General features: G+C 49.2%; 1 protein-coding gene across 1 annotated transcript in view; it reads right to left on the reverse strand.

The window, feature by feature from the left end:
• The window catches only part of CALB2 (calbindin 2), a 28,534-nt gene extending 9,462 nt beyond the window's left edge, over positions 1-19,072 (reverse strand). The window contains exons 1-4 of the mRNA XM_066243784.1: positions 18,909-19,072; positions 9,344-9,420; positions 6,188-6,277; positions 3,463-3,543 (exon numbers count right to left, since the gene is read on the reverse strand). Coding sequence (XP_066099881.1) covers positions 3,463-3,543; positions 6,188-6,277; positions 9,344-9,420; positions 18,909-19,002 — 342 coding nt within the window. The 5' untranslated portion in view covers positions 19,003-19,072. The remainder of the gene's footprint in view (positions 1-3,462; positions 3,544-6,187; positions 6,278-9,343; positions 9,421-18,908) is intronic.
• Between the last annotated feature and the right edge of the window lie 2,984 nt (positions 19,073-22,056).

Below are 22,056 nucleotides of genomic sequence, written 5' to 3' on the forward strand. Positions count from 1 at the left end.
TGAGAAGCATCAATTCTTCGTTGTGGCACCTTAGTTGTTCATTGATTGCTTCTCGTTATGTGCCTTGACTGGTGGGGGCTTCAGCTGAGCTAGTGACCCCTTGCTCAAGCCAGCAACCTTGGGCTTCAAGCCAGTGACCTTTGGGTTTAAGTCAGCAACCATGGGGTCACATCTATGATCCCTATGATCCCACGCTCAAGCTGGCAACCCTGTGCCCAAGATGGTGAGCCCACACTCAGGCCAGATGAGCCCACGCTCAAGCTGGTGACCTCGGAGTTTTGAACCTGGGTCCTCAGCGTTCTAGGCTGATGCTCTATCTACTGTGCCACTGGCTGGTCAGGCTCTTAAATTTTTAAAAATTATTTATTTATTTATTCATTTTAGAGGAGAGAGAGGGAGAGGGAGAGGGAGAGAGAGAGAGAAGTGGGGGAGGAGCAGAAAACATCAACTCCCATATGTGCCTTGACCAGGCAAGCCCAGGGTTTCAAACCGGCGACCTCAGCAGTCCAGGTCAACACTTTATCCACTGCGCCACCACAGGTCAGGCCGCTCTTAAATTTTTTTTAAAGATTTTATTTATTGATTTTAGAGAGAGGAGAGAGGGAGAAAGAAAGTGGGGGAGGAGTGGGAAGCATCAACTCCTAGTTGTTGCTTCTGGTATGTGCCCGACCAGGTAAGCCCAGGGCTTTGAAACGGGGACCTCAGCGTTCTAGGTTGACGCTTTATCCACTGTGCTGCCACAGGTCAGGCCGTGTATCTTAGATTTTTTTCCTCAAGTTTTTTCTTGATTTTAATTTCCTTCTCCCTCAGCTCCAAACTACACACATAGGCACCAGCAACACTTGATTTTCTGGGTCAGTGAGCACTAAATCTTTCCCCAGAGTTGATCTCTTGCCTCCCCCACTTCTCTACATCACTCCCCCTTTAACTGTCAGGAGTGTGGGAGTTTAGATATTTTAGGATCTTCCTTCCATATCTGCAAACAAGGCTGTGTAATCCTCCCAATATAGTAGTGGCTCAAGAAATTTGATCCTGATATTTATTTATTATAGAGTTCTAGAAAAAATTTTTTATAGAGTTTTAGAGTTCTAGAGTTCCAGACCCAATAAAAGGGTGGGCTTATAGACGACTTGGGCTGATGGTATTTGATGAGGGGAGTGTATTTTCTCTGAGGAAAAAATGCCTGATTCCATCAGAATATTCCTTCCCATGCCCAGAAAGCCCACCCTTGAGAAAGTACTAAGAAATACATGCAGGTTTTCAAATATGGCCTCACCAACCCCCCCGCATGCATTTAGTACATTAGAATTTAGTTCATGTAGGTTGAGTCTTGCCTGGAAAAAAGGCAGGCAGCCCTGAAATTGTCTAAACGGAGGATATGCTGAAGGGAGCCCAGTCTTTGTACAGAGCAAAGCATCCGGGCGCTGCTGGAGTGAGATCATCCCAGCTGGTCTGACCTAACCTCCTTCCCTCCCTCCCTCTCTTTCCTCCTCCCTCCCTGCACCTACCCCCACCCCTCACATTCCCAGGCTCACTTCTCTCCCCCTCCAGCACTTTGTGCTCATCCATCAGTGGGTCATTATTCTCTTTCTGTTCAAGGAAAAGAGTTAAGAGGCCTGGGCTTTGTTAAATCTCAGAGAAATCCTGAGATGTCACTAAAATTAGAAATTAAAATGTTGTGCTGAGCAGCGGGATGGGAGCTATCTGACAGCACATGACTTCCAGGGCTACGGAGGGACCGTTTCATGTTTCCAGCTGATAAAAACGGAACAAATGGGCAACCCCAAGAGGGGATGGCACTGTAGGACGGTGGGGTCCGGGGAAACTCGGGGAAGGGGTGTTGGCTCAGCAGTTATACTGGGGCTTAAAAGAAAAGGCAGGCAAGAATATGGAATGATGTCAACTACACAGAAACCACTCATTCTGAGACAGAGAAAGAGAGAAAGAAGGAGGGCGTGAGGGAGGGAGAGGGCGAGGGAGAGAGAGGGTTTTTATGTTTCTTTTCGCTCCTCTTTAAGCATCTCAGCCCCCTGCAAGCTATGATCACCTCATTTTCCATATCAGAGGTGGGATCGAGGCCACCTTCGGCTGTCTCCCCATCGGGAAAGGGGCAGTCAGACATACCGCTCCCTTTTCCATGGGCAGAAGCACTGACCCTCACAAAAACAGCACCCCGACAAGCTTAAAGTACACACAGACATTCCCCCTCGACAGGCATGAGAAGGACCGAGAACAGACTCCAGAATGTCAATTACCAGCTTATGGAATTTTGCCATCCTGAAAAAAAAACTGGAGCAAATCCTTTAAGCACCATAAAATGAAATCCTTATCTGATGCTCAGGCAAGCTGCCACTTAAAAAATGACTCTTTGGCCCTGAGAATAGGTTATTTCCGACCGGCTTACCAGCCATATGTGGAGAACTCTATGCAGTGTGGGTATTACGGCTAGCTCGCTAGTTGTTTCAGGCAGTAACTCACGGATAGGGGTCTACCGGTGGCTGGAAATAGATTTAGCACGATGAATGGCAACTCGAGTCAAGTTGAAGACCAGTCAGCCATCATTTATCATAGTAGGCAGTGTCTGTTGGTTCTGGGTGGAATTTCACTCTGAGGGACACACACACTGAATGGCCATGGTGTAGGGCCCCAGAAAAAGAGAAAGAAGTAACCAGTGGTTTGTTGGCCATCAGAATTAGTAATATATTTGGTTGGACCATATGGAATCTCCAGTTTTTGTAAGTAAAAAATAGTTAAATATCAGCAATTACACATAGTTCAACCCATTGGTTGAATTTTACTCAAAAGACACTTGAGTTTGTAGGTCCTCTTTCACGTGATCTAAAGAATTTCTATGGCAAAGACAGCAACACCCACTTAAAAGGGGGGCAACGAAGTCCAGACCACTGTCAAAGATCAAACCTGGAAGATAGTGGAAACTGGCATTCTCACCAGGCGTTTCCAGTTTGAGGACAATACATAAATCCACCCTTCCCAAGCCTGCTCCTTGGGACCGACCTTGAGTGACACTAGCGGGATTGTGTGAGAAGAAAGCATGGGCGATCCCAGAGCCAAACTGAGTGAAACTGGTTTCTTTCCTGCAGGATTTGGAACCCATGATATGCAAACATCTGTGACAAATCCCCAAAGAGACGATAGCGTTTACACAGCATTTTCCAAATGCACTCGACCTAGGCTTCCTTCTCGCCTTATTCCCCGCACTTTAATGCACACACATATCACCAGGGGATCTTGTTAAAATGTAGATTCTGATTCAGTGGGCTGGGGACTCCGCATTTCTAACTAGCACCCAGGTGATGGTGACACTGATGCTGCTGGTCCATGGACCACACTTGGACTAGTGAAGCTCCAAGGGGTTTAGCGTCTCCCAGGTACTCGGGTGGGCCTGGTTCTGAACACGGGGGCGGGGGGAGGGCAGGGGGGACAGGCAGTTCTTGGCCTCACCTCCATAAATTCGGCGCTGGAGCCCACGTGCTGCCGGAAGCACAGAAGGAAGTTCTCCTCGGTGGGCAGGATCTGCGCCAGCTGTGGGAATCAGAGAGAGACAGTAACGCTATGGAGGCCCTGCCAGGGAGCAGAGCGGACTTCCCTGGAGGAATAATGGAAAATGCCAGTGGCAAGGCAGTGCGGGAGTCGCCTTTTGCTTCCTTCCTGAGAACAGCCCTTCAAAGGGGAAGGAGGATATTCAGAGAAGGGCATCTTTGTCACCCCAAACCTTAGGTTATCAACAGCTGCAGGGACAGAGAGTGGTGCCAAGTGCCCAGACTCCAAAGCATACTAACTATTCCTAACTTCCTAAAATATGCAAACGAACCTGGGACTGGTGGTTGCTAGCACAGGGTGCTCGGCACCAGGAGAAGGACAATTTTGGGGTGACAGAAATGCTGAATCTTGATTTGGTGGTGATTACATGGCTGTCTACTACTGTGTAAACTTATGGAATTTTACACTTTAAATCGATTCAATCTATGGAGTTTATTCTATGTAAATTATACCTCAACAAACCTGACTTTTAAAAAATGCAAGTGTTCTTGTGCAGCAAACCCTGTTGGCTACGCACCCAGCTGGCCTTCCCCCGTCTTCTGCTCCCTGCATCCTCCGTCATGGGCAAAACTTGATTAGTTTTAGTTAAATGTGCTAATCTTAATTCCCTTGAAAGTGATTGGTTTATGGGCAGGCATGTGACCTAGTCATGGCCAATGAAATGTGAGGGGAGGTCTGCTGAGGGTACTCCTGGGAGGGGTTTCCTTGATGTTCTGAGGGACCAAATGAGATGAGCCCCTTCTGCATCTTATGTGGGTGTGATGTCTGGAACTGCTGCAGCCACTTTGCTACCGGTCTGTGGATGAAGCTGTTTCAGGGGCAGAGAACAGAGCCAAGAGAATGGCAGAGAAGCAGAGCTGGACACCTGGCCTTCACCTGGAGTCAGCCCTGCCCATGGCCTTTCCCATTAGGAGCCTCTTATAGTTTGAGCCCGGATTCTGTAAACTGTGGTTCCTGGGCCAAATCTGTAAATGAATTTGTACTGGAACATGGCCATGTCCATTCACTTACAATTGTCTCTGGCTGCTTTTGTGCCACGATGGCAGATCTGAAGAGTGGTGGCAGAGACTGTACGGCCCACAAACCCAAAACACTTAATCAAAATCTGGATCTTCACAGAAAGTCTGCTGACCCCTGGTTTAAGTCTTCCTGAGTCAGGATTTTCTGAGACTTGCAGCTTAGACATCTATAATGGATGCTCTCGATGCATTTCCAAATCCCTTTTAATTAGGCTGGTGGGCCACCCCTCAGCGGCTATGAAGGAGGACCACTAATGGCTCATAGCTGCCCCTGAAGAACTGCCCTCCACCAAACTGGGGCTGCTACAGCCATCCTCCCCAACCCACCCCCAGCTGCATCAACAACTGATTGACAGGGGGATACAAAGGACCATCCCACACCTTGTCTCAACGTGGGACCAATCCACACTCCAGAGCTCCCCTTGAGAGCCAGCCAAGACTGGAGCCCTTCCTCTGCCCGTTCCTGCTGCCCTCTGTTCCTTTTTCGTGAGAGTTCTCCCTCAGTAAACCCCACACACAGGAATCTCTGTCATCGCTGGGATCTCTGCTTCTAGGGCACTGACCTATGGTGGCAGCCCAATCAATCCACCCGGGGAGGAGCTATGCCCTCATCATCCTGGACCCCTTGACCATGGGTTGCAAAATGATTGACTGCCAGACGTGTTCGGTTGGCCTGTGCACACATGCATTTATGTAAGTGTATGTAGGAGTGTATATGTGTAAATGAATTGTTAAATAAACAAGGGGTCCTTAATGTCTTAGTAGCCCATGAAAGCAAACTAAAACCTAAACAAACAGCCAACTAGGCTTTCCCAAATAATGCAGCCATTTAAGCGAGAGCCAGTCAGATAATTTCCTTGCTTTGCTTCTACCTCCTCTATGTAAAAGCCTCTCCCTCAGCTCCTGTTGGTAGAGCGTTCCTAACCATTTCCAGTTTGGCGCTGTCCAATTCCAATAGATTTTTGCTCAAAACAACTCTTAAAATTTTTAACATACCTCAATTTATCTTCTAATAATATGTATATAGCTATTTATATATGAATGTATGTATGCATGTTATATATAATATATGCATATAAATTATACATGCTATATATTAGAGATATATACAGGGTGGGCAAAAGTAGGTTTATAGTTGTGAGTATGCAAAACAGTTTATTTGTATTATTATTTATTATTGTATTATTAATTTGTATTATTTGTCTTGTTATTATTTTATATCCTTACTTATGATTTATCTTTTAGGTAATGATGGCTGGTAATTTAACCTACTTTTGCCTACCCATATATTATAAAAATTTTGCCTTTGGATGCCTTTAGGTGGGGCATGAACTCTCCCGTTCCCCAGTTTTCACCCTCCCTCCATCACACATTCAGAATACCTGTTGGACCCGAGAGCATTTAAAGTCTCGTCCCTGTCTTAGGCCGTTTGTTGCTTCCTTCCTTGTGAGAACAGAAAAAGCCCCCTTTGGTCAGCCTAAGTGCTGAGGTTGGGGGTGGAGCTTTAAGGCCACCACCTCGTTTAGAGCCCTAGATGGATGCTTGTACATGGCAGAGGCACAGGTGACATGGCCCTTCCCGCGTTGCCTGTGGACAATAGGACTTACCTCTGCCATCTCGATTTTCCCATCTGAGTTCTTGTCATACTTCTGCATGAACGCCTTCATCTTCTCCCCAAAGTTGTCACTCTTGGACACCTGTGGAGAGACAAAGGGGGCTGATTTTGCCGCTGGGGCCCACGTGAGCCGTGGCTCTCACCCTCTTGGTGCAGCAGTGGGGGGAATAATTTTGAGCCCTAATACACAGGCAGGGAACCAGGTTGAGCCAATGCCCTGAGTGATCAGGGCTGTTCCTTTTCCCTTTTCAGGATTCCTCCAAGTCCAGTGGTGTCTTGTTCAAGGCTTAGTCACATCATTTTCAAGGAAGAACAGTACATGTGAGGGTGTCCTGCACCATGTAATTAAACATGCCCCTCTTTCTTTGAGATGGGTTAAACCACAACCTTTATCAGGAGGGCAAGGCTCCAATCATTTATATGTAGGAACTGAGGCCCCCACAGCTTACTGAGGCAGCTTCTGATAAAACCTGACTTAATCCAGTGGCCCCCGATAGGATCTAAGCCCTCCACCAAAGCAAGGTGCATTGAGCATTTTCTTCTTTAAAGACTAACTAGCAATTCCATACTATTTTTCACTTTGATTTTATGCCAGGAGGAATGGGAGGAGAGAGTCTTCATATAGTTGCAGGGCAATTTAAGAAAGAACTTAAGAAAGGCAAAGAACTTCAAAAGTGCCATTAGCCCTCGTTGCCTATCTTAAATGTAAGGCTCTCTTGAAGTTCTCAAACCTTTTCTTGGCTTGGGGTACAGCTGTTTTATTATTTGCATTAATGAGCTCTTCCTCATCCCTAGACAATGATGAATCTACTTGAGCAGCTGATGCCTCCTGTTTGCTTATCTGATGACTTTGGGGAGGGCTGTGGGCTTCCTAGGATAGAGCCATGGAGAATTCTGATTCTTAGAGTCTCTTCTGCATCCCTTCTATGCTTTCCACCTTAGAAACTGGTCTCAATTTGCCAATATTTATCAGTATTTATTGCTGTACATTTACAAATGTGCATGGGATGATCCTAGGCCCTTATCATATATGTGGTAACCTTATTTACTTTTTATAACAGTCCCTATGAGGTGAGTAGCCTATCCAGCTACACACAAATGGAAGCTGAGATGAAGTGACTTCTCCTGAGGTCACCAGTTAGTAGAGCCAGAATTTAAACTTTTATGGCTCCTGCTTCCAAGGCCAATATTCTTTCTACCATACAACTGCTGCTCTTCTGGACCGAAAAGGACTTAAACCAGTCTGGGATGATGTCAGTTGAGATTGTAGTGGGTAGACTTGAAAATCACCTGTGATGCCACCTGAGGAAGGCAATGACTGAGAAGGATTTCAGATTTGAAGCACTTCATACCCTGGCTGGGTTGTTCAGTGGATAAAGCATCATCCCAGTGCACCGGGGTTATGGGTTCAGTCGTTGGTCATAGCATGTATGAGAAGCAATCAATGAATGGATAACTAATGGAATATCTAAGTGACGTACTTCCTAAAAACATAGTCCTCCACTTACCCCATGACCCCAGAATCAGTTGTGAAGCCTGTTTCCTGCGGCCCAGGCTTCCTCATATTAGTAATGAGAGGTGACAGGAAGTCACCTGCATTGCTTAAGCCTGTGGCTTGGATCTCCTCCTAACTGGAGCACAATTGTCAAGCTTTGAACCAGGAGTTCAATGGTGGCTTTGTGACTCATCACTCAAACTGCTCCACAAAGACTTGCTAATAAGCAGTGGATTGGCGAACAGCCATGCAGCAGGGAGACCCCCAAAGGACCCTCAGGAGCTGGTGGAGGAATTGGGTCTGACTCCGTATATTTGAGAACCAGGTGTGATTCCAATCACCTCACCTTTTCAATATTTCAGACACTCCTCCAAGAGGCTTTGGTGAATTCCGCAGTGCCATGCTGGCACGGGGGAACGACATCCCTGTTGTTAGGGGCTGGGACAGGATTTGGAGTCACTTCAGGCAGGCTAAAAACGGTGGTCTGGCACCTCCGCACATGAGGTCAGCCAGCCCCACTGGTTCAGACACTGGTTCGGAGCAATTCTCCATTTTCCTCTAGGTCCTTGCTGAGGATGCTTTGTTAGTCTAGACCAGCGGTTCTCAACCTGTGGGTCGCGACCCCGGCGGGGGTTGAACGACCAAAACACAGGGGTTGCCTAAAGCCATCGGAAAATACATATTTATTATACAATATCACAGGTTGAGAACCGCTGGTCTAGGCAGTGGTCGGCAAACAGCAGCTCGCGAGCCACATGCAGCTCTTTGGCCCCTTGAGTGCGGCTCTTTGGCCAGCTTAGGAGTACCTAATTAAGTTAATAACAATGTACCTATCTATATAGTTTAAGTTTAAAAAATTTGGCTCTCAAAAGAAATTTCAATCGTTGTACTGTTGATACGTGGCTCTGTTGACTAATGAGTTTGCCGACCACTGCTCTAGGGCAGTGGTTCTCTCATGGGGAAGATTCTGCTCCCACTGTGGGGGACATTTGACAATGTCCGGAGGCTTTTCAAATATTTTTATTTATTGATTTTAGAGAAAAAGGAAAGGAGAGAGGAAGACAGGAACATCGATTTGTTCCTGTATGTGCCCTGCCCGGGGACCAAACCAACAACCTCTGTACTTTGGGATGATGCTCTAACCAACCAAGCTATGGACAGGGCACGGAGACATTTTTGATTGTTACAACTTGGAAAGAAGCTACAGGCTTCTAATGTCTAGAGAGCCAGGAATGCTGCTAACGATCCCACAATACACGACAATGAGTTATCTGTCCCCAAATGTCAATAGTGCCGAGACTGAGAAACTCTGATTTAGAATAAAAGCACTTGAAACTCCCTAGACATCTACTCTTGAGTCATGACCTCTCTGAGCAATTTAGATAGGCTATGGACTCTTCACTACGAAAAAATATTTTTATATACATGTACACAGGTACAAAGCTTTGCAGTTTTGAGGGGTTCCTCAACCTGTGGTCCATTCATGAATATCCCTCAATCCAAGACACCCAGTGATTCTGAGATAATGTACCCTTTTTAGAGAGCACTCCATTTTTTAAAGATCCTTACAAATAAAAGACCAGAGCTGCAGGCTCACAGATGGGATGCATAACTTGAGACAGACAAGCTAAAAGCCATGGGAGAGGGGCTTACCATGCCAGAGCCTTTTCTTGCCTTCTCCAGCTCTTGGAAAAAGTTTTCTAGTTCTTTACCTTCAATATACCCATTTCCTGCAAAGATAGCAAAGAAAAAACTCTTCACCTCAGAGCTAAATACAAATATTGATCGACTTAACGACCTATGCAACTTACGACCGACCGTTCGACTTTACAACCACAATCGCTAGCCACAACTGCTCCGCGTCTTGCCCAGCTGGGCATACGACAGTGCAGACCAGCTTCCGGCAGCACTACCATCTCCTCGTGCACCATTTCAACTGTTATCCCAGACTCGGTACAGCAATTTGTGTTGTGCTTGGATATTTTTCATCAAACCTCTCCCAAGATGTCTACCAAGAGGAAATTGTAAATTTGCAATTATTTGCAAATATTAAACCAGTTGTACTGGTAATGCAGTGTTTTACTTAAACCTGACGAATGTAAAAATAAGAAACAAAATGGTGTAGAGATGTTACAAATGGCATAAAATGAACAAAGAAAATTATGATATATAACAATAATGAAAGAAAATTATAAAATATGACATAAAGATTTTTATAACATCATTTCACAGTACTGTACATATAGCCTACTCAACTTACGACCAAATCGTGTTATGACCGGTCTGTTGGAACCAATCGTGGTCGTAAGTCGAGTACTAGCTGTAGTTAAGACCAGTGGAGGGGTATGATGGGGAAGTGGGCGGCTTTATGGAAGAACTTCTCCTTGCTAGCCAACAAGCAGGGGTCAGGCCAGCCCTAGACTTTTAGGGGTGCTGGCCCTGCCCTAAGGCATTTGCCACTGTGGAGATGGAAGATTAATAACTGCGTGTCTTTGGGGTATACATTCAGTAGTCAGAGAACACGGGAGGGGCCGGCATCTGGGCCAGCACCAGTGTGAACAGCGGCTGGTAGGGGCTGTGGGGGGTGGGTGGAGGGAAATATAGGGATGGTGTGTGTGTTCTTCCCATACTCTCCCCCTAACACCCCCTGAGAATTTAGATTCCCAATAAATAACCTTTGTGGTGCCCTCTAGTGGAGAAGCCACAGTAAATATTGTATGGAAGGACTCATGAGCTAAATGATATATTTTTGTCTGCAGGGAAGTGAATGATGTGATTGTAATTGGGTAAATGAGACTTGAGTTCCTCCACCCCCACCCCCAGGATAGAGTAGTCATCTTTCTTCTAGGATGTTTTCTACAAAGCTTCTTGGGAGAGTTGGAATTTAGTGAGTGTGTGCCTAACAATCTGTGAGGCCAGCCAGGGTTGGAGAATGGAGGAAGGGAGAGAAAGGAGAAGGGGCTTTCTGGGCAAAAAGAAAGTCATCTAGTCAGTTGATGTTAACTCTTGAGTTGGAGGAGCAAGTACATTTTCTCTTCCTGGTCACTTCCTGCAGTGACCTGGCTCTTCTCCTATTTCTCAGGCAGAAAGCTGGAGGTAAGCTCTGGGTCCAGGTACAGCTTCTTAGCAGCCTGAGGCTGGGGTTGGAGAGGTGGCTCCAAGCTTGCACTGTGAGCATGCGTGAAGCGGGCCTTGGAAGTGGGCCGAGCTCGAGGCAGGCAGACATGTGAGTGAGTGTGCGTCTGTTTCTTGAGAGTATTGAGAGGCGCTGTAATGACTGCCTGGGCTTCTTTGACAGGGTGGGCAGGGGGGCCTCTCTGAGAAGCCCCCGTAAGGCCAGGAGCTGGGATCGTGCCCCTGGAGAAAGGGCCCCTCCTGAATCTGGCTTGAGCAGCAGGACTAGCAGGAGATTCCCAGAGGCTGGGTGAGCCCCTTGTGCCAAGCTAGGAGTGTACCCCAACAAAGGGGCAGACATGTTCAGCTCATCAAGCCTTTTTTGAACTGAAAAGTTTAACACTGTGGAGCTCAGGGAGCTATAGCCGCATTCTAGATATGGGCCTGTTTTCCAAGAGCATTTAATGGTCTGTTAGGGTGAGGTAACCAGACTAGAATGACGTGAATATTCCAGCTGAAGGCAGAGGGTGAGAAGCAGAGACTAGACAGGCAGGAGTGGCAGGACCCAGAGGGGCATCCTTTACCATTTGGGGGAAAAGGCCTTGCTAGTTTGGCCTCCCTTGGAGCAACTCCCACCCGTTCCCCAGGAGTTGCCTCTTATCTGAGGCTGGGCTGGGGGATGGTTGCCTACCTTTTTCTAGGGAGGACTTCAGCACTGGGCAAGCGGTTTGCTTTTTCTATGATCCTCTTATGGGGTAGGAGGTGACTGGCCACCAAGCAAATCACACGTGGATGGGTATTTATAGAGCTATGGTTACCATGGCAACCATCACTCACTCCTAACCTAAGTATCAAGTCTATTCTGTGAACCTTACAAAGAGAGGGCTGGGTGGGAGCCAGGGACTCTCCACCTTCCCTTAGCCTACTCTTGCTACCACTATTCACCACCACTGTGCCTCAGTTTCCCCAAATTTAAAGTGAGACAACACTGCTTTATAATTAATCTGACCGCAAACACTCAGGAAGCCTTGACTGAAGGATGCTCTGACCTCAGGGGGTAGATGCCTACTTGTTTCTCACTGAGACGTGTGTATACAGATTTTCTAAGATTAAAAAAAAATTATTTATTTTAGGGGGGCAGAGAGAGAGAAAGAGAGAGAGTGAGAGAGAAAGAAGGGGAGGGGAGGAGCAGGAAGCATCAACTTCCATTTGTGCCTTGACCAGGCCAGCCAGGGTTTCAAGCCCCGTGACCTCAGCGTTCCAGATTGACACTTGATCTACTGCACCACCACAGGCCAGGCCCAGGTTTTCTAAGACTTGAATAGCAAAGAGGAAACCGAGTAGGAGGTACAATTCTACCATCAGCTACATGTCTGTCCATGTGATGTTGAGCAGGTCAGTTTCTCTGAGCCTCAATTTCTTGATCTCTAAAATGGGCATAACTATTTATGCCCTTTCTGCTTTGTAAGGCCATTGGGAGAGCCGCACAGGTAATGTTGTGAAAGCATGCTGAAAAATATGAACTCTCACTAAATGGAAAGCACCATTTTATACTCTGTGCTCTGAAGGTCTTCTGAACCAGCCCGTGGCTGTAAAAGAGTCCCAGCCAAAGAGTCCCAGCGTGCCTGCTCTCTTTAGCATGCTGCCTCTGAGCCCAGGCTGTGGGTGGGAACCACCTGGGAGCTTTTAAAACGGCCGGGGCCCCATCCCCAGAGCTTCGGATTTAATTGATGAGTTGAGCATGTCTCGTGGGTATTTTCAGAGCTCCCAGTGTTAGAATTGTGCGGCCAGGGTAAAGGACTGCTTTAGAGCCACGTGTCTAGAATTTTAAGGTGTGTAAGAATTACTCAGGGAGCTTCTTACAATGAAGATTCTGATTTAGTAGGTCTGGCCTTATAAGGCTTGCTGTTCCAAGTGCGGCCTGTAGAACAGTAGCACTGGAATTACCTGGGAGCGTGTTAAATGCAGATTTTTGGTCCCAGACCAGACCTACTGAGTCAGAAGCTTTGGGAGTGAGGCCCAGACACCTGTGTTTGAACAAGCCCTTCTGCAGACTCAAGTTTGAGAACCACTGGCCCAGATGCTGGTTGGTATAGTGCTCACCTGTCCGTGTTCCTCGGTGATGCGTAGTTAAGAGAAAATCAAGGAGAGAGGCAGTTTCAGACTTCTTTGTTAAGTGGCACAAGAGCCCAGGCTACTTGGCTGGTGGTCGGAGTTCCAGTTTATGAAAAGGCAAACAGCCCTCTGCCCTCCAGCCTGAGCACCCTCGGGGACAGTTTGATACCACCCTTCTAGGCAGGAGAGTGGCTTCCTCGGGCTCTGTCCCAATATTAATATGACTGTGCACGATGCACACCGTTTACAAAGAGCTTTCCACTCCCCACCCATCTGGTCTTCAGGACTGCTAGGTAAGCAGCGGCATTATAGACCCCATGTTAGGGGCGATTGGAGGGGGAAAAGAATTTTAGTTACAGCTGACAGCCTTGTTTCCTTCTATTCATCTCAGGAACAAGCTCCGTCCATATTTGTATTTGTCTTGGTGTGTCTTTGTTAGACACACACACTTCTCCCAGGGGCCCCCGGGGGACAGGGGGTGGTTCCCGCACAAACAGCTACTGGCTGGCTGTTCAGGCACTTGACTTTTAATCTGTGTTTCTGGGGTGTGTGCTGCTTCTGGACTGGTGGCTCCGGAGCTGGGCTGGGTCCCCTGAACCTGTGGACAGCTGGCAGCCTAATGCTGGGCTGATTCCCAGGCGTGGGCGAAGCCAGAAGGATGGGGCAGATTGGGCAAGAGAGGAGGGGAGACAGCAGAGAGCCAGAGAGGAGGGGAGAGAGCCGAAGCCAGAGGCCCCAGCTGGGACCGGCTGGGCAAAGGAGGGCACATGACGCAATGGGCCAGGAGAGCCGCCAGGCTGCACCGGAGCGGCGCTGCTCGTGGGGAGCCTCGCGCCTGCTCTGTTAATTCTGGTCCCTGGGAACTGGAGGAGGTTCCCTCACGGGTCTCCTTGCTCCTGGAAACCTCTCCCAGGGGCCTGAGCTCATGAAACCACTGGAGCCCAGAGGGAAATAACCAAGGCCAGCAGGCAGGGATGGCAGGGCCAGCTGCCTGGCAGACAGGCTGAAGCGTCTTGTTTGTGGAAATGTGTCCCTGAGGCTGCCTCCCTGGGGGGCCTCAGGACTCAGACACAGCTGCCTCCCCCTGGCTGGTGCAGTCTCCCTGCACAGAGAGGCAGGGCGCTGGGCACAGCATCTGCACAGAGGGCACCCAGCACAGGGCTGGCACACCGTGGATGCTCCACACCGAAGAGCCCTGATCATGAAATAAGTGGGCAGTGACAGGGTGAAGATGGAGGCGAGGCTGGGGTACTTCTTCCTAGGGCCTCCCCTCGCTGGGGCAGGAGACTGCTCCCAAGTGCCCCATACCTGAACCATGCCTGACACCATGCCTGAATGAGACACAGGCCCCCGTGGAGACACCCTGACAGGGTTAAAGCCTCTCTCAGACAGCTCTGACCTCGGCTCCCACAGCCAGAACCCTCTAACTTTAGTGTGCCAGAAAGCAATCATTTTTATAAATCCTATAATTATCTTATGAATAGCATAGTTATATCGCATTGTGAACAATGTATTTGTGTAAACACTTAATATTTATATACCAGATATTTTGTAACCCTGTTTGGACATGTCTTCCTTCTTAGTGTTACAAGAGCCTTCATTTAATACCCCGCTGACGGTCGCCCTGGCCTCCCTCACCTCTGAGAGGTGCTGTCGTTTTAGCTTTCCTCCCCTTCGCCCACCGGGGACCGGACCTTATCAGGGACTGGAGCCGGGTGGTGGGTGGGTTTGGGGGACGGTGCTGTTCTTACCACTGGGTGAAGAAGAGAGGAGAAAAGACTGGGCAGGGCTTGCTGCAGCCCCTTGCAGTCCTTTCTTCTCTAATTTGCAAAGTCCTTGGGGCCCACACAGATAAGGGTAAGATCAAGATCAAGATAAGATGAGGATAAGCTAAAGATAAGGCTCAGTCCCCATGAGAGGCTTTGAGAGACCCTGCGTCACCAGGGCCATCTGGACGCAGACAGGCACCCGAGCATCTGGGCGCATCCCCACACCTGGAGATAGGTGTGTATATATACTGCTCACAGAAATTAGGGGATATTTCAAAATAAATATGAAGCGATAAAAAGGAGCATTTGATTTGTCACTTGCTACTCAATCACAATAATTGAGTTTGCATCTCATTTGCATAATCGAACAACTTTCTTTGACTTGTCATTTGCTTTTCTGATCTTGTTTAATAAAAAAAAAATCTAATGCTTCTTTTTTTTTTCCTGCTTCATATTCATTCTGAAATATCCCCTAATTTTTGTAAGCAGTGTATATTTCTTTTGGGTGGAGGGGGAAGTGTCTCTAAAATCATTTCCTTTTACCTCTTTCTTGTTTTGCTGATTATTCAAGAAACACATGTCTTGTAAAAAATGTCAGACACTGCAGAAATTAACTGAGAAGATGAAAGAAAATGCCTTTCAATTCTGCTTCCTCTCCTCTGCGGGGAGAGCCGCTATTATGCCATCTTCTTTCAGCTATTTTCCAGCACCCGTGTTTCATGAATAATACCAATGGGCTCCTACTCGATGTTCTGCTACAATTTTTAAAATCTTACTAATACATCTTGGACATTTTCCCCTGTCAGTAGCAAAGCCCCACCCATTTTCACTGGTTGCATAGCATTCCACGGTCAGGATTAGCACGTTTCCCTCCAGATTTTCAGCATTCTGAAGAACGCAGAGAGGGAGCCCCTGGTTCATGGAGCTCTGCACGTGCGCGAGTGTATCTGTAGAGGACAGACTCTTGTAGGGAGTGGGATTCCTCCTGGTCCAGGGAGTGTCTGCTGGCCTCTGGGGGAGAGCACATCTTATTCCTCTGCTTTCAATTGCTTCCAAGGGGCAAAGGCTAAGGCCACAACTCGGCTCCTCACGGACCTCCTACTGGTCGCCAGCGGAATTGGATGGAGCCTAGTGGCCCATGTGGTCAGAACCACACAGACGGTCAGAGCGCGCTCTGAGCGGGTCATCCCTCAGCCACCTGGGTCTTGCAGAGTGAGAAAGTGCCTGACAAAGATGTGATCAGGGAACAACAGTAGAGTGGACTCAGACATACACGTTCAGCCACCTCAGGGTCACTCTGAGCAGGGAGCTGATGTGGAAGAGCGTCGGCCCGACCCAAGTCCTAGGAAGCGCTTGGCTGCTATCCTCCCTACCTCAGCTTCAGGAGTCCACATGGCACCCTCCTAAATGCATGCCCCTGGCTGACCACTGTGGGGGGCTAGGAGGCGGGATTCCTGCCCACCCCCACATCACTTTGCTGTGTGATCTTGTGAAGGAACTTGGCCTCTCTGAGTCCCAATTTCCCCCTCTTCAAACACCGGCTCCATCCTTTCTCCAGCGAAAGGGTAATGATAATTTGAAAGTAATCGAACTCTTTGAGCAAAGCCACCAGGATGATGATTCCTCCTCCTGGTTAGGAATGGGCTGAGTTAGGCTCAGTGTCCCCACCCCAGTCCTGCTCTCCTCAGAATCCAGCGTCTCTTGGTCTCCTGGTCTCTTGTTTACTGTGGAGTCCAGGAGGGGTGGGGCGCTGCCCACCCCCCCCAGGCTGTGACTAATTAGGCTCCAGGGAGCTCACTCCTGGGACTCTCCTTTGCAGAGTCCTCCCAAGACTCCTTACGTTTGCGAGCAGCAGCGGACCCAGGCTTGGGAAGAAACCCCGTGATGAAAACAGAAGCCAGAGTTAGTAAGAGGGAGTCCCAGAGAGGGCTGGGGATGCCTCTGGGGTGGGGTGGTGAGCTCCCTGGCAGGCTCTGGTGTTCAAGAGGGGATAGGTAGGGAAGGTACAGTGCAGGTGGTCCACAGCTTAATTCTGGGCCCTTAGTGCAATTCCAGTTTGGCTGTATCCTCATTTTCCTAAATCACCTCTGTGCTACCAGGCATTTTAACCTTCTTGCCTGCCTTCTCTGCCAGGTCCATGGTTCCTCATTGGGACTGCCCAGAGGTGGGGACCGTAGAGGGCAATGGGATGCCCGGTGGACAAGACGCAAGATGCTCCCTTTTCTCATTGGAGCAGCGGGAGCCACAGGTAAAATGGCTTTGGGGGTCTTTAAAGACTCTCGAGTCTAGTTGTAGAGGAGCTATATCCAGCTACACTAGAGATCCCTTTCTGGGATTAAAAAAACTGCCCATCACCTTGGATATGGGGTCAGGGGTTCTTCTCTGGACAGAATGGAGCGAAAGCAAATGTCCAGACCCCAAGTGGGGAACGGGCACTGGCCAGTCACCTCTGAGAAGTCACTTCTGTGTCTGTTTCCTCATTTACACAAGGAGAGTCGTGATCTGCCCAGCAGGCTCACAGTGCAAAACTCAAGAAGGTGTGATTGTGTTTTGAAAAAGTAGAAAGTCTCAGATAAGTGTAAGGCTTTGCATGATTATCACGAGCGCTATTGGTCGTCCCCAGGAGACTAGGGGGAAAGTAGAACCGTGGAGTCCTCTGTTTATAGCTGACTCATCTGGCAGGAGGCCGGTGGTGTAACCTTGGCCACTTGGTAACTTTCCTTGAATCATGCAAGTCTCTGGTGCAGATAAACCAGCAGGAGCATCCTTAGGGACTGCGCTTGTCATCTGGAATGCTAAGAGGCTGTAAGATTCTTAGAGCCCTTTCACCAGGGGAGTTTTAGGACATCAGCTGGGAATTGGGAATACAGCCCCTCCTTAGCCCCATTTTACAGATTTAACCATCTACCCCCCTCCTTCTGTAATTCATAGGCAGACCATGATCCTAACCCACAGATCACATGCTCAGCCCTTGTCCCCAATCCCACCTTTCTCAGTTGACTCCAAGGGAACAGAACTTCCCTCATTAGTGCCCCAGACATTACCCCCTGCCTCTCCAGAGCACCCCGGACTGAGGACCTCTGTTTAGCCAACTTTACCCCTGCCCTGCGGAGGTGAGGAAGGGAAGGGGGAAGAACTGAGCGAGCCACTGCCTGATCCTCCTCCTGGCTCCTGTATCCCCCCCCCCCCCCATCTCAGTCTCAGGATAAACACCCTGAGCAACCATCCTGCCAATGATCTGAGATGCAGATACGTTTTCAGTGCCCACCCTAGCCAGGTCCTCAGGGAAGGAATATCAAGATCACATAAATTTTTTGGAGTGGTGGAGAAAGCGTCTCCAGCCAGATCTGAAATCTCTAAAGGGGGCCTCCCTTTATGCCTGAGCATAGACCCTGGGAACTCAGCGCTGGGAGCCATCTCCAAAGGTCGTTCAGTCCAGTCCTCACTTTTTAGGTGAGTCCATGTCGAGACCACACAGAGCAGAGGGTTGTTCCCTGAGGCATTTAAAATTGTGCTTCCTTCCCCACTCAGGTATGGATTCACCCAAAGCAGCCAGAATCGTCACCATGAGGGAACATGTCAGGCTGGCCCCCCAGCGCTGCCCTCACCACACCCACTGCTGCTGTGGGTGGGACCACATGCCTGTCTGGGATCGCAAACAGGCAGAGGAAGCCCGGGGGGTGCTCAGGGCCCCAAAGCCATCCTTCAATCCTGCTCCTCGCTAACAGAGCTGGGGAGGCTGAGGGTTTCCCTGCAGGATCCCCCAGCTTGCCCCAGGCCCCAGGATGGTGACAGGGCTAACCTAGGATTCAGCAAAAGGGGAACTTGAAAGAAATGAGTGGGCTTCTGAGACCTGTGGCTGCAGCAGCTGAAGGCAGGACGTTACCTTGAAGAGAAAGGCGGGAATATAAGATAGCTGGGGGGGGCACTCATGGGGAGCCTTGTCACTCAGCCTCCCTCTGGGAAAGCACCAACTTGCCCAGAATGAGCCTGCAAAAGCCGGTGGACACTGTCATCTATGTCAGGGAAGAAAAGTTACTGACAGTTGTCATCAGAGCAGCCAGATGTCTCCCAAACTCAGGAGCCCGACTTCAGCTGGCTTTGCAGTCAAAACACCCCCTGGGGCAAAGGTACACCTGCCCGCATCAGCAATGTCCCCATCCCCTCCATCACAGGTCCCCTGGGGTCGAATGGGCACAGAAGTTGGGAGCTTTACTGACCGTCTGCGTCAAAGTGCTTCCAGATTTCCAGGAACTGGGACGCCGTCAGCTCGGCCAGGTGCAGGTAAGGGGGTTGCTGCTGCGGGCCAGCCATGGCAAGCCGCTCGGAGACCTCGGGCAGCACAGTGCTCTCCCTGCGCACTCCGCACTCGGCCGGGTCTTGCGCGCCACGCTGCCTTTATATACAGTCGGGAGGCTGCGCTGGCGCCCAGCCGCCAGCAGGGCGCGCGCGCGCCCAGAGAATCGGCCTGGGTCGCAGAGGGGCGGTGGCCGCCCAGGGGCTCCGCCAGGGTTCGTGGTAGAGTGGGAGCAAGTCTTCGCTGAGAGCACTCCGAGTCTGGTCAGGGAAACAGAGGCTTTTAGGTGCAAAAGGGAGTGAGGCTGCACTTACCTTCCCTCTGCCTCTCTCTGATCATCTCGAGTGCAGCTACCATGTATTGTTGTTAGCAATAGCAATAATGACTAGTAACCGCAACATCGATAATGGTAGTGTCATGCTTGACAAGTATTTAGCACCTGGACTTGGGAGTTCGCTAGGTCTCTTGTGCCTGCCTCCATTTTGTCTGACTCTTCCACAGCGGGAAGACCAGGGGCCACTTTTCTGATGTGGAGACTTAAGATTTCAAATGACTAAATGACCTACCTAGCAAATAGGTGGCAGAGCCAGAACTTGAACCCAGCTCTATTTTCATGCTTTCATGGCCCCTTAATGGGGCCAGTCTTGGGTAGAAGAAGCCAAGGCTCTTCCCTGGGATGGCTAGAATCAGGGCCAACCAGGGAGGACCCAGGTGGGAGTGGGAGAAGGGGTTTCTGCTGCCCCCGGGTTTTGGTTTTTGCCCATCCTGAACCTCCTGGTGCTTGCCTCACCCCGGACAGAATCCAGGGTCTTTCAGACATTTGTCCAGGGGGTGGCAGAACTGGATTCTCCCTCCAGTGTCTTAGCCATGCCCACCGAAGCCCCCCGGCAGAAAAGGTCCAAGGCTGAATTAGGAATGTTGCTCACTGGTATCTGAGAGCTCAGTCGTGAGGACCGCAGGCAGGACCCCCCACTCTGGAAGCTGAGCTCCCTGCCCATTGTCTCTGGCTGCCGGAGCTCTGAGGGCCTGTCCTGGCCTTGCGCACCCATTACCCCCCTCCCCCCCCAGAGCAGCAGCTTCTTCCTTCCTTTCTCTCCTCTCCACTGAGTGACTGAGAAATGAATGGATACTCATTAACATGTGCTAATGAGTGTTAGCTGAACTGCCTTCCAAAGGGAGAGGGAAAGGGAAGGAGGTGAGAACAGAAAGGAGGTCGCTGGGGGGAGAGGTTGTCCCTAAGGAGGAGGGACATGCCCAGAGTGATCTTAGAGGGGCAACCCAGGGCGAGGGTTTCAAATCCCTTGTTTTCTGCCCAGAGCAAATGTGTATTGAGAGTTACTTACAGGAACACACTGGAGAGAGAAGTCATAAAAAGCCAGCTTGTGAGTCCTGTATTCATCTCTCCGTTGCTGTCAGAGGAGAGTCCTGGGCTGAGGAATTCACCAAAGCCACTGGGTCTCTCTTGCCTCATCTCTAGGGGGGCAGATTTCCCAGTGGTCAGAGTACACACTTTAAAATCAGCCTGCTTGGATCCGTCCCGCAATAAACTGTGTGACCCTGGGCCAATTATGTAACCTGTCTGTCTCTGCTTGTTTTTCTCTTCTGCAAAATGGGAATGTGCATATTTACCTCTTAGAATTGTTCTGAGGATTAAAAGAGTTGGTGCTCCTCCTACCTTATACAGAACCAGAAATCAGTGGTGGTTGGCTTGGCAGGAAATTGTGTGGCCAGCATCTCTCTCCTGTGGTATTGAATGGCTTTTGGAGGAGGCTAACCCCAGAGTGAGGCCAAGAAGAAAGGCTAAACTCAAGCCCTTAAACCCTGTGCTGCGCAGACACTCAGGGGTCTGGCTTGGCCACTTCCAGTTTTGTCACTGTCACTGGGCTTCTCTGCCTCCCGTGGCCCAGATCTATGGGGCCAGAGAGCTCATCCTGGCTTTCTAAAGACCAAAGCTGCCACCCCCGTGCTGCTTTAGCTTTCCTGGTGAGGAAGAGAAAGTAGAACTCCTGCTTTCTATTTTCCAGAACTGTTGAGCTGGGAGAAGGTGTTGGCTTGACTGAGGGAGGTTCTGAGTGACCTCGCCCATTTTAGATACATGGTTGAAGTCTCTTTCTGGGAGGCTCATCCCTGACTGTCCCAGAGACAGCTCAGGGAAGGTCACCCAGCCCAAGCAAATCCTTTTGTCCTTTGTCTCCAAGTCGAGCCTGCGATAGCAGTCACATTTAGGAGTTACAAATTCTGCTCTGGGGCCAGACAGATGAGGGTGCAGAATCCACTTACTGGTTGTAAGGCCTTCAGGAAGCTGCTTAACCTCTCTGAACCTTATTAAAAATAGAGGTAATCATAAAACTGGTTGCACATAGTCTGTGTAAGGACCAAAATAATGGAGTCAAGGAGTTAGCTGGCAAGAATCCTGGCAGTGGTAAGTGCCACATTAAAAAGTAGTTATTATTGTCCTGGCGGTGGGCTCAGTGGATAAAGCATTGACACAGTGCCCCAGAAGTCATGGGTTTGACCCGCAGTCAAGGCAAGAACAAGACACAATCAATGAGTGCACAACTAAATGGAATGGCTAAGTAAAATAAGTTGATGCTTCTCTCTCTCTCTCTCTCTCTCTTTCTCAAATCAATGGAAAAAAATTGAAAAGTAGTTATTATTATTAAGATAGGCTGTTAGGAGGAATATTTATTGTTGTTTAGAAACAGTAGCACAAAAGGGGCTAAGCACTTTGCTTGCAAAGCTTCTTCCCGGAAGTCAGGAACCTCCTGCCTGCTGGACTCACTAAGCCTGCCCGCTACTTCCAAGCAAGGCCATGTGCTAAGAAAGAGAACCTGCATGGGAGAGAGAGAGGAGCCTCAGCCTTTGGAGAGTGCAGCATTTGTGTCTTCTCTGAAACCAGGTGTTGTTGGGAGCATCTCCAGAAGATCTTTCTAGGTTACTGGGGATGCCTGCACTAAGGGGACACTGGCAAGCCCACTTCTTCCCGGAGCAGAATTCTGGAGTCTGGGCCCCATACTTGGTGCTACTTCTGACTTAGAGCTGTGTGAAGGCCCAGGCTGTCCTGTCCCGAG

Source organism: Saccopteryx bilineata, chromosome 9 (genome assembly GCF_036850765.1).
Source record: "Saccopteryx bilineata isolate mSacBil1 chromosome 9, mSacBil1_pri_phased_curated, whole genome shotgun sequence".
Lineage (NCBI taxonomy): Eukaryota > Metazoa > Chordata > Mammalia > Chiroptera > Emballonuridae > Saccopteryx > Saccopteryx bilineata.